The sequence below is a fragment of the Oryzias latipes genome, chromosome 14 (assembly GCF_002234675.1).
Source record: "Oryzias latipes chromosome 14, ASM223467v1".
Taxonomy (NCBI): domain Eukaryota; kingdom Metazoa; phylum Chordata; class Actinopteri; order Beloniformes; family Adrianichthyidae; genus Oryzias; species Oryzias latipes.
In genome coordinates this window covers 2,246,124-2,262,074 of record NC_019872.2, presented here as the reverse complement: position 1 = coordinate 2,262,074, position 15,951 = coordinate 2,246,124, and the positions used below count along the sequence as shown (strand labels likewise).

At 46.6% G+C, this 15,951-nt stretch overlaps 1 protein-coding gene across 2 annotated transcripts; it reads right to left on the bottom strand.

The window, feature by feature from the left end:
* Positions 1 to 21: 21 nt before the first annotated feature.
* Positions 22 to 15,504, bottom strand: LOC101166731 (heterogeneous nuclear ribonucleoprotein L). 2 transcript variants are annotated; one of them, XM_004076033.4, is made up of 15 exons: positions 15,382 to 15,504; positions 15,119 to 15,246; positions 14,649 to 14,767; positions 14,257 to 14,494; positions 13,394 to 13,479; positions 13,193 to 13,289; positions 12,112 to 12,184; positions 3,342 to 3,377; positions 3,075 to 3,143; positions 2,746 to 2,996; positions 2,466 to 2,587; positions 2,184 to 2,385; positions 2,034 to 2,091; positions 444 to 539; positions 22 to 350 (listed from the first exon to the last, which is right to left on the bottom strand). In XM_004076033.4, the coding sequence occupies exons 2-15, from the start codon at positions 15,200 to 15,202 to the stop codon at positions 292 to 294; spliced, it is 1,590 nt and encodes a 529-aa protein (XP_004076081.1). In that variant the 5' UTR covers positions 15,203 to 15,246; positions 15,382 to 15,504; the 3' UTR covers positions 22 to 291. The 2 variants fall into 2 exon arrangements, with proteins under 2 accessions (XP_004076081.1, XP_020564290.1); XM_020708631.2 differs by lacking the exon at positions 3,342 to 3,377.
* Between the last annotated feature and the right edge of the window lie 447 nt (positions 15,505 to 15,951).

Below are 15,951 nucleotides of genomic sequence, written 5' to 3'. Positions count from 1 at the left end.
AGTAATAATCAGAGCTCTGACTATTGTTATCAATTTATTTAAAAACCAAATACAAAGATGAAGTGAACCAAGATGCTGCAGTGAACATACAAAACTGACAACAAAAACAAAATCAACAAACGGAGGGGGGGGGGTGTCTATATTAAAAAAACACATCATTTAATTAACATTTTCTAAAGCACATTTAGTCTTATTTTAGTTGGCATCAATTCAAAAGTGTGACAGCAGGATTGTGGTAGAGCCTATGCAAAAACACCAAACAGTACAAAACGGGGGGAAGGGGGGGGGGTGTTAATTTGTTTGGTGTGTGGTTGAAAAACACAGCTTCAGTGTGTAGGGGTATGGGCCACCTGCAAGACAAGGATGAGGGGAAAAAACAAGAGCATTAAGCTTCACAACACACAATGAGAACTGTGCAAGTTTGTATTTAAAATCCCACTTACTGGGGTTTTTCATCTGATAATGGTTGATCATAGCGAGTGCCTCCATGGCGTCATTGATGGACTCCCACTCCAGCAGGCCGGAGGAACTGCGCTCACCTGTCAAACACCAAAGGATTACTGAGAATCTGCAGAGGAGTTGAGCTGAGCGCGGTTTGTGGAACACTGACTTCTTAGGCTCTGCTGTTCTCAGACACGGTTGTGGGTTTTTTCACACACCTGACATGTTTTGATGGACGTCTTCCAGACGTCCTTCAAAACATCTAACACAGGTCAGTTAATACACACACTATTGAACGTTACTGAACTTTCACACACTGCCTGGAACAACCGCGCTGATCAAACAGCGGCCCATCTGGTGGTACTATTGACAGACATTAGTTCAGAATGGAGCTGGAATAAGAGGAGCAGGTGGTTCTTCTAGCCCTGAGGGTCTAGACCCAGCAGACCGCTGAAGCATTTCTTCCTGCTCTGGTGAGTTTTGTTCCACTGAGAACCGGTCTGCATTCTCACTGGACAGAAATGTAGCAGGGCGCCTTGTTTTCATGCTTGTTTGTTTTTTTCTCCTCAGTGGTTGAGCGGATGTGGAGCAGCGGTAGGGCGGTCTACCCATGATCATAAGATTGCAGGTTCGATTCCCGCCTTGCACGCCCATGAGTCGAAGTGTCCTTGGGCAAGACACTGAACCCCACCTTGCCTCTGGTGGAAGGTTAGCGCCAGTGTTCGGCAGCGGAGCCACGTCCAGTGTGTGTATGTGTGTGTGTGTGTGTGTGTGTGTGTGTGTGTGTGTGTGTGTGTGTGTGTGACGGTGTGTGTGACGGTGTGTGTGTGTGTGACTGTGTGAATGGGACTGTGACTGTAAAGCGCTTTGGGCCTTGTAGGCAGAAATGCGCTATATAAATATACGCCATTTACCATTTTTTCCATTACACCAGCTCAGTGGCCTTGTGGTAGAGTGTCCGCCCTGTGACTGGAAGGTTGTCCGAGTCCTCCCAAAGACTCTAAAAATGGGACCCCATGCCTCTCTGCTTGACACTCAGCATTAATGGGTTGGATTGGGGGGGGGTTAATCCACCAAATGGTTCCTGAGCGTGGCTGTGTCTGCAGCTCAGCGCCCCCCCCAGGGGACGGGTCAAATGTCACAGGTGTGTGACAGATAATGGGACTTTAACTTTAAAGCGACTGCTCTACTGCGGCACATTTCCATGTCGGAACACCGTTGTCCTTTGACTGAGGTTTGATCACTGGAACGGTGTCACTGGCTGACAGGTGTGTTTCCGTCCTACGTGTCCATGTTCTAAAAGGGCAGGGTTCTGTCCCTTTAGCTCTGCAGCTCGGACAGTGACGTTCCCACAGAAAGTAAGAAACTAACGGCGATGACTCAGGCGTCTGTGGCTCTGACACGCAGCTGTCAGAAACAGCACACGGTAAGGAAACCATTCACAAGAATGTTTTCAAACAAATCAACAGCTCCAATTCTTTTTAGTAGAGCAGAAATGATTTGGAGGAATAACTGCTGAGTCACTCGTCGTGTGACCGTCATACGACCTTGTCCAGTGGGTTTTAAACCAGAGCGCCGACAGCTCTACTCACTCTTTCCAGTGAAAAGCTTCACGCTTGCAGGACTCTTTATTCCCAGTTCTTCACAGATCTGGAAGCACAGGGCAGATTTAATCCCAGGTTCAAAAATGAGGGGAAGGTTTTACCCAAAAGGACCCAAAGCTCTGGCCAACCTCTGCTTACCTGGCTGAAGGTTTCTTCAGAGATGTCAGGCTGGGCGTTAAAGAAGTGCAGAACGTTGCTGGGGTGTTGGATGCGGTTTTTAGCCGCCTGCTCAGGGGAGGTGAAGCGGTTGTTGCGTGATCCATGGAAGTCTTTGAAGCTGCTGGTGTTGTCTTCCAACTGATAAGACTGTCCCGGGACAATGGCCTGCTGTTTAGACACACTTACAGAGGAAGAGAGCATCCTTCAACCTTCCGCTCTAGATTTGTTTGCGGTTTGGAATTCCTGTTCAGCTCTTCCTACCAAACATTAAGTTTCTGTCCAAAGAGGAAGTTGTTGTTGAGGTGAGTGATGGCTCTGTCCACGGAGTAACAGTCTCCCATCTCCACCATTGCCGCTCCAGGTTTACTCTTCATGAACTTGACCTAAGAGAGCAACACAGAAACATTTACAAAAACCACCATAAAAGGTAACGACCACCATCATCATCATCATCTGTCTAAATGAGTCTTTATTTCAGTTCCCTTCTTTGACCGAACTTCTACAAGGGGACCTCCTTCACCCAGACCTCTGTCACACTCACCCTCTCCACGTTGCCATAGAGACAGAAGATGTTGAACACTTTGTCAGCATTGATCTTTGAGGGCTCCAGGCCGTACACCATAAGAACAGGAGAGTCTGCATGAGGACCGTAGTCAGGAGGGGGGGGCCCGTATCCTGCACCGTATCGTTGGCCGCCCCGCCCCCGGCCGCCCATACTTGAGTTCAGGCGATGGGGAGGTGGGGGGCCATAGGCATCATCATTGTAGGCATGGTAGCTGCCCTGGGGGCCACCTAGAATAGAGAAAGGTCAGGGATGAAGATGAAGCAGCGGGCCTTTCTGCACATTAAACCTCATGTATCGATGTTCACCGTAGTCGGGGGGATGGTCACCCAGCAGGGCGGGCTGCCTCTGCCGTTTGTTGGGATTGGCGTTGGGATCTGAAAGAACAACAAAGCTTCTTTTAGCTGGTGCTCAGCCCGGCACTCAGCTGTCACGCTCCACTACATGCCGAAGGAAGGGTTTGTCAATCACATGCAACAGAGGGTGCTGACATTCAAATCTGCACTTTAATGTGAGACATAATGGAGATTTTTATTTTTTACTCCTCTATCTACAGTCTCCGTACAAACACACACCTTGTGAATTGTTCCAATTGCCTTCCCCATCAGCATCTGTATAAGTACACACATGTGCATGTCAAATTCAACATGATCACACAAATGGACAACACTGAGCAAAACACTCTGAGGCATTTCTGCAAAGAATCATAAAGGAAAAAACGTTCAACGGCGTGGAGAGCACCTGCTACTTTATTGACGGCTTTGCCAACAGTCATTACAATCAGAACAAACACAGGAGGAACACAGGTGATGCCCGGAGAGGAAGAGGAAGATGCTCCTCTCAGAGAGGATCATGGTCAGATCAATGTCAATCTGTGGATTCCAGACTCACTCTAGTCATCAACAGCCACGTTCCTGCTTCAGGATTGTTACCGTGTCAATAAAGCTGTGAGCTCTACATTAACATTCATCTGCTCTTCCCCAGAAGCTCACCTCTGACATGACATTTAAAAACCCCAAATCTGACTCTCTCATCAGGTGTAGAGGAGTTTTAGCCTCCTCCTCATATGTGGGAATCAGTGTGATGCTGGACAGATGTTAGGATTGACACAGTGGCACAGAATCAGCAGGTATATGTGTGCTTGGAAAGATAATGACAGGCGTCCGTCAAACTTCCCTTAATTTCCTAGTTGAGCAGAAAGTCTCCATTTTAGAGTCCAGGTTGACATAGAAAAATCTTCATGTGGTCATTTCCAACAGGCTGCTGATAAATGACCAGACACGGCAAAGACAGGATGTTTAAAGCATCCCAACTAAGATTCTTCAGTGTTATGCAAACACACAAAACAACTGTGCAGAACTAAACCTGAGAGCCAAACTTCCTACAGGAGATCAGAGAGAGACATCAACAATCAGCTCAGAACACACGAAATAAGATGTAGAACGTAAACTTCACATGGTCAAGTTTAAGTAAGTCCGTGGTTGTGAAAGGTTTTTAAAGTCCCACTCAACTTGTTCTTGTTGCATTATTCTCATATCAGACATCTCATATGAAATAATTTAAGATTAAAAGTGCGTTTCTGAGTATTTCTTTATTCAAATGGTGAATAAAAACCTGTGGTTTGGAAAAGCGAGCCAGTCTCTCTGCTCCACTCCAGGTCTGAATCCTTCCCTCACAGACAAATAGATCCATGAACGTCTTTGTTTTCCTCGTCTGAGCTGCTATTTGGCTCGAAACTGTACAGCTGCATAGCTCCAATATTGCTAGCCTCTTTTTTGCTACGCTAATGTTATTTTGGAGTTGCGAGGGATGTAAGCTAGCAGGAGAGAGTGTAAACAAAAGCATGATGGGATACAAACGCACCAACAGTCCCGTCCACAACCCAGAGGTGAACTTCTAGTGAGCTGCTGCAGCTCTGCAGAAAATAGGTCTTAAAAAATGACGCAGACTTTTTGATCTTTGCTAAAAACTGCAAAATCCTATTGAAAAAAATAATGCTTTTAGAATAACTCAAAAATAGAGTTAGAGTGGGACTTTAAATGATCCACTGAGACCAAACACGGCTCAGAAACAGCCAGAATCGTCAGCGGCTGATGGTCCCAAATATCACAGAAGTGCAGTCAGTGACAGCTGCCCGTAGGACCATCAGCCTTTAAGGAGGACTGCTGCAGAATTAGCTTGGTTGGAGGTGAGAGGGACCTCTGCACTTTTAAGTGAAACATGAAACACAGAGATGTTACATCATTCTGCTTTGAATGGAAAACAAAAACATTCAGACAGAAGTTTGTCAGGTGTCACATGAACTGAAATGCTCACCATCATGTCAGATTATTTGTTTCAGTACTTACAGCACTACACATGGCGCATGGGGCACAGTGGGCAGGTAGGGGGCAGTCTTCAGCTACCCGACAACCTCTGCCTCATTGTCCCTCCTTTTAGCTCCTCTGCTTCCTTGCATTCCCACCACCAGAGAGAAAAGTACATCCACACATCCATGGTTGTTTTTGTCTTGGTGCTGCTGGCTTTTCAAACTTACAGGCTGGTTTCCATCTTACCGTGCTCTGATCACAAAGCAGGGCACATGCAGCCTCTGACAGAGGGCTGTCAGTCCACTGACACACTGAGCCAAACCTGCATCACACGGGAGGCGTTAGAGGATCACCACGGGATCACCAGAGCAACAGCTAAGACGCAGAACATGACAAGAAGAGCACAGGGATGGGTAGAAGGGAAAACAGAACACCAGAGTCCAAAGCTTGAGAGGATTTGTGGTCTGTAAGCTGGACGGCTGTCTGATAGTTGTGTCGTCTTCACCCCCCCCCCGATGGGACCCCTTCCATGGCGCTGGATTATTGCGGTGTGAGAAAGCATGTGCTGCTCAGAGTGCGGTCATCCGGAGTGTTCTGCTCTGAAAGCTCGGTGTGTGTGGTGAGAGCACCAGCGCCTCCTGCTCGCCGATCTGGCCGCTTCCTGTGTGTCTCGTCAGTGTGCTGTGTTGGAGTGTGTGCTCCTCAGGAATCTCCAGATCAGATGTGGCGTAGATGCTTATCGGGTCTGACGCCGTCAGGCTGTGGCGGGAATGTGAGGTGTCTGCTCGACGCCGTGGGAAGTTCTGTCCCTGTAGGCATTAACGTGCCTTCCATTGGGGTGGCGCCCAAAACAAGGAGGCTCAGAGTTGAGGGTGTGTTCCAGAGCGTGAGGCCCACTGTGCCAACATGTGCGCGGGTCGTGGATGATGTGAATGTAAGGACACCAGGAGCACCTCAGGGCTGAGATCTGACCTTTAAATGTGCTGGTCTGATAGCACACCAGAGAAAAGACCTCACTTCTGTACAGAAGGAAAAATATATTTCCCTGAGCTCTGTCCATTATCTTAATGGTTACCCATCGCCTAATGAGCATATTTCTAAATATTTGTCAAGATGGTAACATCGGAAGAAAGCTTACATTAAAACAATGACATCAAAAGACTCACAAGCTCAAACAGCTCAAAGGTTTTTGGACACAAAGTAGTGAACAGACGCATCAAATGTCACCTCTGGGTGATTTGTCACATTAGCAGCTACATACAGTGGGGCAAAAAAGTGTTCAGTCAGACACCAATGGTGCAAGTTCTCCCACTTAAAAAGATGAGAGAGGCCTGTAATTTTCCTCATAGGTGAACCTCAACTATGAGACACCTAATGAGAAAATAAATCCAGAAAATCACATTGTCTGATTTTTAAAGAATTTCTTTGTAAATTATGGTGGAAAATAAGTATTTGGTCACCTAAAGAGCACCATACCTACTGTAAAGCATGGGGGTGGAAACATCATGGTTTGGGGCTGTTTTTCAGCAAAAGGACCAGGACGACAGATCCATGTAAAGGAAAGAATGAATGGAGCAATGTATGGTCAGATTTTGAGTGAAAACCTCCTTCCATCAGCACTGAAGATGAAACATGGCTGGGTCTTTCACCATGACAACAATCCCAAAACACTGTTGCCTGGGTAACAAAGGAGTGGCTTCATAAGAACCATTTCAAGGTCCTGGAGTGGCCTAGCCAGTCTCCAGATCTCAACCCCATAGAAAATCTTTGGAGGGAGTTGAAAGTCTGTGTTGCCCAGCGACAGCCCCAAAACATGTCTGCTCTAGAGGAGATCTGCATGGAGGAATGGACCAAAATACCAGGAACAGTTTGTGAAAACCTTGTGAAGATGTACAGAAAACGTTCGACTGCTGTCATTGCCAACAAATGGTACAAAATGAAGTATTGAATGTCTTAGTTTTGTTATTGACCAAATATTTATTTTACACCATAATTTACAAAGAAATTCTTCTGATTTTCTGGATTTTGTTCTTCTTTTCTCCCACATAGTTGAGGTTCACGTATGATGAAAATTACCGACCCCTCATCTTTTTAAGTGGGAGAACTTGCACCATTGGTGGCTGATTAAATCATTTTTTGCCCCACTGTTTTTATGTAAAACTAAACTTTTCAGTAGCAAAGAAGAAGGCAGGAATCCAATTGATCAACTCAATGAGATCAAGATCCACTCATCCTACTTGTAATTTATTCACCTAATTAAAAAGTTATTCATTTGGATAGTTTAGGCTCCCTGACTATCTAGTGCCCTGGACTTTAAAAGCAATTTGGATACCATGTTCACTACTTCTTATATGATGTCACAGATTTCACAAAGTAGAAATCTAAACCAGTGTTTTTCAACCAGTGTGCCGCGGCACACTAGTGTGCCGTGGGAGATGGTCAAGTGCACCGTGGAGAAATTGCCCTCATTAACTGATCTAAAAACATTTTTCATCTCCAGGATTTCAGCTCTTTGTTCATCCAAACAGGCCCTGATAAAACACTGAGTAGTTAGGAATATAAAAGATCTTAAAATTACTTTTTATTTGTGTTTATTTAATTCTATTAAAGACATTTTGATAAGAATCACGGTACCGCGATTCAGCTGCAGCTATAACTGTGTAAGGAAAAGTCCCGCCCCTTTAACTGTCTCCGCCAATCATTCTTGAAGGCTTAATCACATGTCATCAGTCTGACCAATCAGAAGTGGTTAAAGTCTTCACTTCCTTGTTCTTAATTCTGCTGATAAAGTCGCTCAGTTCTAACAAAAATACCAGCTAAAGCTCGTCTTTAGAAAAAAACAGCCGCAACTTCTTGCTTTTTCTGCCACAATTATCACAAAAATCCACGTGAGATTGCGCGCGGGGGGGGGGGGCGGTCGATCAATACAGACCATGAATTTCTGCTTCTTTTTTTTTTTGGATGCTGGTGTGCCGCGGGATTTTTGTTAGGGTTAAAGTGTGCCGTGGCTCAAAAAAGGTTGAAAAACACTGATCTAAACAATATGAACTAGTTATGAATCCACTGTGATATGATGATGAACATGTGGATAGTTTATAAAAAATGTATTTAAATTACATGTTTTTAAATAAAAAAAATGCTCAAATACAATGCATTGTGGTCTATATTAGCCAATATAGTGAGCATTGACGCACACTGGTTTTCCGCAGAGACTTCTGGGAAATTTCCAGGGTACTTGATTTTGGAATTGTAGATTCGGACAGCCCTACAAAATGGTGAAACACTATCTAGTGCACTAAGTAGAGAGTAGTGAAGAACCCGTGTAGAGTTAAGATCCCATCAGATGAGATAGTTTATTCCAGTGATCACGTTAACAGCATAAAATCATGTCCTTTGTCAGATACTATTCATTGTCTGATTTTAGGAACTCTAAGTTGAATTCCTCCCCAATCATCAGATTTCCTTCAGCATGTTAGAGAGTGAGTCTGTCTCTGGTTCTGCAAGTGGATGAACACACGGACACAGTAAGCAGCTCCATAGACTGGAGACTGCATATCCATGCATCCCCTCTCGGACATTCGCATCTTCCCTAACCAAAACCCTGGTTTAACACACATGTACGCAAAAAAAGAATCAACAAATGATGTGCAGCCTTAAAGACAGGAGACAGCACAGTTTTAACACGCTCACTATGACCTCCAGAAGTCTATCAAGGCTGCTAAGAGAAGCTACAGCCAGAAACTTGAGAGCAGCCACAGGGAAAAGAACACGAGACCCTGTGGCAGGGGGTCAGATCGATCACCAACTACAGGACAAACACCAGCAGATCAGAGTTCCAGAACAACATCCTGCCACACAGTCTAAACAACTTTAACGCAACATTCCACCAGAACAACAAAGAGTTTCCCCTAAAGAGGCTGCAGGTGTCTCACACACAGGTCCTCAGGGCCCTAAAGCAGGTGAACCCGCACAAGGGGACGGGACCGGACCACGCGTCATCAAGGGTTCTGAAAGCCTGTGCGGAGCAGCTAGCAGAGGTGTACACAGACATCTTCAACCTCTCCCTCTCGCAGGAAACGGTGCCCCGAATCTTCAAGTCCTGTGTGATCGTCCCGAAGAAAACAAACATCACAACGATGAATAACCTGAGACCCGTGGCTCTCACTCCTGCAGCAATACAGTGTCTGGAATAGCTGGTATTGTCACACAACTCCTTGTTCGAAAAATCTGTGGACCCCTGTCAGTTTGCCTACCGCCCCAACAGATCACCAGAAGACACGGTAGCCCTGGCACTTCACTCCACCCTGCAACACCTGGACACCAGGAACACCTGAGCCCAGTTTCTGTTCCTGGACTACAGTTCTGCCTTCAATACCATTAGCCCCCGCAAGCTGACTGCAAAACTCTCCAACTGGGAATACCTACATCCACCTGAAACTGGATACTGGACTTTCTCACTGACCACAGGTGGTGAGGCTGGGAAAGAAGGTCTCTGCAGAGCTGACAGTCAGCACCAGAACACCGCAGGGGTGCTGCCGGCTCAGTCCAAATCCCTTCTCACTGTACACCTATGACTGCACCTCCCTGGACTATCCAGACGACACAACAGTGCCTGGTCTCATCAGAGGAGGGGACGGGTCCGCATACAGACACCTGGTGCACAGGATCACCATCTACAGCGGGGACAACAGCCGTGTTCTCAACGCGGAAAAAACAAAAGAAGTACCGTAATTTCCGGACTACAAGCCGCTACTTTTTTCCTGCGCTTACAGCCTTGCGGCTTATTCAGTGACGCGGCTAATTTCTGGATTAAATTGGCGACCGCCATGTACGTACTTTCGAACTCAGTGAATAGTTTGAATTCTCTATCTAACACCAAGCACGAGGCATTTTTATTCAACACACCTCTAAGCAGCCAAACAGCATGGACTTGACTTCAGGTCTTAGACACTTCAGTCATGGTTCAACAAAATGAAACACGCATGCCCGGCCGCATCCCAGAATCCTTTGGGGCCATTAGACCCAACGTGCATGTGATCGCCGCTACAATATGATGAAGCTTTCAAGTTAAAAGCAATCGTTAAAACCAGCGTGAAAAAGTCCACCGTCACCAACGGGTTTGGAAAAGCCGGTTTGCTGCGTGACGGAGAGAACAGCGCATGGAGTGAATTTTCACTCCATTTACGGTTTCTAAGGAAACCGTAAAAGCGGAATTTTGCTTTGAAAAGCTCACAGCCTCCGTGTGAGCTGGAGACATCTTCTCCTGCTGATTGAGCTGCGGGGCCGATGGCAGTCTGATGGCTCCCACACGTAACAACGCATCCGCCCCTCATACACAAAACGTACAGTATTAAGTCCGATTGCTTTGCACAGAAACTATTTGCTCCATCCACCGGCGCAACGGGGACGAAGTGCTCCTCCTTGAAGCCGCCCTGGCCAGAGGTGTCGGAGTAGATAGGAAGGGGAGACAAGGAGCGCGCGGGGCGGGAGTGGAGCGCAGAGGCTTCTGAATTCTGCCGCACGCGCCGCACTGAGGCGCGCGCTTTTCAGTCGCCGCTGCTGTATTTTACCGGTGTGTTTTTTAACCAGTCCTGTTACTCCCATAACGCTGCCGCGACACAAGCGGAAGGAGAAGTTTTCCTGTTCACCCCTCCATGCACTGCTGATACTTGCTCATTCTTAAACACATACAACAGTGTGGCGAGCCGGGCGTTGGCCCCGCCTTTAGCCCCTAAGACTCATGGGAAATGTGGAATCGCGGATGTAAATTTCCTCATTATAACTGAGGGATGTAATGTTGATTATATGGTTACTGTTTGTAATTTTATGTTAGATACCTAGATTGTCAAGAAGTAAAAAAAAAATGAAATAAAAACACCATAACTGAGGGACTTGTGAACAGAATATAGGTCCATGCTGTTTGACAGATGTCGATACACTCAAATACGTGAGCCAGAGGCTAAGTTGGCACCACCCACAATGTGCTAATGAATTGCATTCGCTCTGGGACGCTGGCCTTGATCCGTCAGGATGACAATACTGCCTAACACATGTGCGGCTTGTACTCTGACGCGGCTTGTTTATGTATAAAAGCAGTCAAACACGTGAAAATGGGTGGGTGCGGCTTGTAATCTGGTGCGCTTTGTAGTCCGGAATTTACGGTAATCGTGGATTATAGAAGGAAAGCCCCGCCACATCAGCCGCTCACTGTCAACGGGACTGTGGTAGAGCGGACCAACTGTCACTGGTGAGTTTAGTCTGTAATGTTCATCATAGAAACACGTCATCTGTAAGAGACAGAAAGTGAAAAAGAATGCAGGAACTCACTTTAAATCCTCTAATCATCCGGATAAAATCCCCAGTATTTCACTCTGCAAACACTTCAGAAGCTAAATGAGTTTTATGAACTTTATCTCTTTAGTAGGTTTGTTCTGTGAACAATGAGGGTGAATGTAAGTAACCTGAAGAAATTAAGGCCACACTAGCTTTCATTAAATGACCTAAAAATGTGCTACTTCCTGTATTGACCGTTATCTCAAAGCTCCCTTCACCCATTCCTCTTGATTCACCCTGAACACAAGCAGGATGAAAGCAGGTTCTGACCTCAGAACCGAAACAATCCCAAACGAAAAGCAGCACAGCACCAGGTGAAAACCTGCTGAAAGTCCAGCTGCTAAACATGGCTCGGTGACGCACGCTTCACCAACAGCAGCAGCGTTTACTCCTAGAAACAGGCTAAAAGAAATCTCCACCATGTGTGACAGTTTCTGCAGCTGCAGTTGGCGTGTGACATGCCGTGCGTGTGAAGACTAAGGTGCATCAGAAAACTCTATGGTGCTACAGCCCACATGCACGACCTGAACCTCAGCTGCTCCTCGTGCCCTTACTGTGTGGTGGGAAAATGCATCCCAGCAGTACTGCCTGTGAGACGCAGCTGCACTGGGGTCAGAGGCAGTACTGCAGGCCATCAAAGATCTGTACAGTGAGGAAAACAGGAAGAAAAGCCGGAGGGGAGGAGCCAGGGGCTGCACGCTACCTTGGCTGCTCAGGTTGGGGTTTGTGTAGTCCCATGTGTCCTGATCGTTCTTGAAGACGTTAAGGCGTGTTGGCTGTGGAAACAATACAAAACAACACAAAAATGTGAGTGGGGTTTGTTGATTGATCACTCTCCAGCTGCCCCTCCCCCCTCCGGGGGTCAAACTTTACCTCACAGCTATCAAATCCATAGGCTTCACCTGATTGGTCAGAGCCTGCCAGCTTCTCATGTCAGCACTCTTTACATTAATGTGCTTCCCAAAAGCAACGACATGCAGATGCTTTGGAGTTTAGCAGGAATATTTTCCAAACAGCTGATGTGTTGTGTCTCTTTGCTACCGTTGCTCTGTGGATGCTTCAGCACTTTGAGAAAACTCCACCAGATCAACCAAAAAAAACACTTACCATTGCCAATATATCAGCTGGCACATGTGTTCATGTGGAGTAAGCCCACCCCCACTTCCCATCATCCCTTCGTCTAAACTCTCTCCTTAGCTTACAGCCCCTCACAACCCCATCCTAACGTTAGCATTGCATCTAAAATGGTGAGCAGCATCAGATCTATCCAGTTCTGATCCAGATTCCAGCTCAGACCAGGAAAACAGACGTTCATGGATCCATTTGTCTGACAGGTGGATGATCAGAATGGAGTGGAGCAGGAAGCTTGTGGCCCAGTGATTGTAAGATCTACTACACAAATACAATCTTTTTCCAACGGCAATTTTTGATTTGCTCCTGATTCACCTCAATTTAAATGAAAAAATACTCAGAAATTTAATTTTAGTTTTCTTTATCCACAAGAACCTGATAAAAAACACAATTTCCATCAACGTGGGTCTTTAAGCTGAGCTGCACTCCAGCAGTAGAGCAGCACCAGAGTCCCACTGAGCCTGTGACATCATCACACAAAGTGAGAGCATCCACACCCTCAAAGGGCGTCAACCCCTCCACAGCCGAAGAACTGCATCAACACTGAGTGTGTGCAGCTCTGTCCAGCACGGCTACAGCAGGCAGGGGGCGCCGTCGGCCCTCGCAGCTTTAGACCCCAGGCCTGTGGGCTCTGTGCAAACACACCCACTCACCTTGGCATATTCAATCTTCAGAGTGCAGCAGCCAGAGTAGATGTCTGCTCCGTTGAGAGAGGCTTTAGCCCTCTGGGCACTCTGGACCGAGTCAAACGTGACACGGAAAGGTTAAGGTTTGCTCCGACTTTATGAAAAACGACGGCTCCACCTTCATTCAACATCAGGAAAAAAAATCCTTTAGGAATCTGAAAAGGATATTCCACCATGGCCTGAACGCCATTCTTTCTGAAGATAACGATCCTCTGGACGGGACCACAGTTGTTACAGATGGTGTAGAGAACATCCTGTGGAGACAAAGTCCTTAAAATCACACCAGACTTGGGTTCCTGTGGAATGTTCACTTTAAAAGCTCAGTGCGTTCATGTCAGCCTGACACACACCAGAGTGTGAAACAACACCAGAATCTGTCAACAACACACTTCTATGCTGTCACATCCTCAGGTTTAACAGAATTTTCATGAAGTTTGTCACAAACATGTTTGCTGACATCAAAAACACAAATCCAGCAAAGCAAGAACAAGAAGGACAGTGATAAAAACTAAAATCTGCATTGAATCTTGATTTAGAAAAGAGCAAAACCTTCAGGAAAAAGAGGGAGGAGAAGCTGCATCATGTGTGACATAAGAGCTACAGCCTCTCTGAGCGCTGAAGCTGGCCTTTCTTGTGGTTTTTAAGAATGGAACCGTTGATAGTTCAGTGACGAGTGTCAGCACATGAAAACGATCCGGGTCAAGGACAGACAGGAAAACTGTTCCTGACTCCTTCAGGAAGCCCAGAAACTGCTTCATGAGAACATCTGACCTTTAAGAGAATCTCCACAAAACTGAAGATCAACAAACTGCTGAAAATGTAAACCATTTTAGAAAATGTGAAACTTTTGTGAGAAGTAAGATATCTGAAGAAGAGGAATAGAAAGGAGCCGTGATAACCAGCAGACGGTGCAGCCGTGATCATTTGCAGTTTCATGGATGTGAAGAACACACCACAGACTCTACTTCGTGTGTCCGTGTGCAGACACTCATGTGTAACAGCCCATTTAAAGGGCGATGCTGTCACGTTACCGTGGTGATGGGATAGATGGGGTTCAGGATGGTGAGCAGCAGAACATTGTTGACGCTCCGCGTGTCGTCCGAGTCTCCAGGCCGGGAGATCTTCTGGGAGGTGGAGTAGTTGATGAAGGCGGGGTGGCCGGCGATGTAGACCTGGTTTTCTGCAGCAAACGTCACGGCGTTGCAGGACGCGTTCACGTCCTCGTACTCCACCAGGGCCTGCCGCTTTTTAGGCATCATGACCACATAACTGCCAACAGAATTCCACGGTCAGGTGTGGGAAAGTCTTGTTTCACATGAATGCATCATTATCAGAGTGAGACAATTAGGTAAGAAGATTGAAACCATGTTTGTGTCAGCTGTTCACTCTGCAGGACATATTCGGATCAACACACACACATTACCTTATTGCACCAAACTCCTGCAGGGCATCCACCAGGTCAGCCTCCATGACTCCGTCCACCAACCCCCTGATGTGCACCACCGGGGAGGGCAGCGGCTTGTGCGGGTCATCGTAGCTCTCCTGGAGAAACAGACCGCGGCGCCGGGCCGGTTAGCGACAGACATCCGCCTGGCACCGAGAAGCGGCGGGACAAAACGGGCAGCGAAGGGGTTTTCGGCTGGGCTTGCCATGAACGGTGACCCCGTGGTTTCTAGACACGCCCGTAATGTGCGAGTCCGTTAGGACAACGACGAGCAGCCCGGTGAACGAGCGCTCAGTGAGCTAATGCTACTGCGTCGCTACGCCTCCACTCCGCCGGTGTTACGATCATAAATCCCGATTTTACACAAACTGTTGGACTAAAAAACCCGAAAACAAAGCCGCGTGAGGGCAGTGAAACGTCTGCTTCCAGGACAGGCGTCAAACACTCACCGTTGTCATTCCTCCGTCCTCAGTTTTCTGTCTTTTCGATGCTCGGCCGCCGTCTCCGTAGTAGCGGCCCGAAGCGGCTGCCATGTTGTCCCGTTCCGTCAATCAAGCGCGTGCTGCATTCAGGTTCCCTGAGAAATATGGATTTTTTTTGTTTTGTTCTTCAAGCTGCTGTCTGTTTTAGGTCATTCAAAGTTAAACGTCCTAGTTGTTGTCTTTCCTTCAGGACAATGATTTATTGCCAAGGTTAAACTACACTTACATACCTTTGGTGAATTTGTGATGGGAGGAATTTTGAAAACGATCAAAGATGAACTGAAGTAAAGTTAATTGGATATAGTGGACATTCAGCAGACATTCGCTCCAGAAACACTGCGGACTTGAGCCGAAAGAAGAGGAAGTCAGGCGGGTTGTACTAGGAAGAGGTGTCGGTGAACGTTTGCATTTATATTTAGGGACCGTTAACAAATTAAGTACATTTAAATGTAAATTTAAAAGTCATGTGCATTTTCATACATTTCTTCAGTAGCTTCTACGTTATCCTCACCAGTTACTAGGGGCGCGCACCTGTTAGTAACGGGTGCAGACAAGATACCAGTTAGTTAGTATCTGGCCATTTGTGGTCATTTGCTCACAGAGAAATCGTCCCAAGTTACCTGAAAATTGCATTACGTGAGCTAATTGAGTTTTACTTTGCTCTGAAACAAGTTTAAAGTCACGTGGTTTGTTTCGGCCCAGGGGTTACACCAGTTTAGATCAGGTTCAGGAAGAATGAAGATCATCTAGTAGACTCCAATAATATTGGTGGATCCATGCAAAGTGCGTTCTAAAAGGGC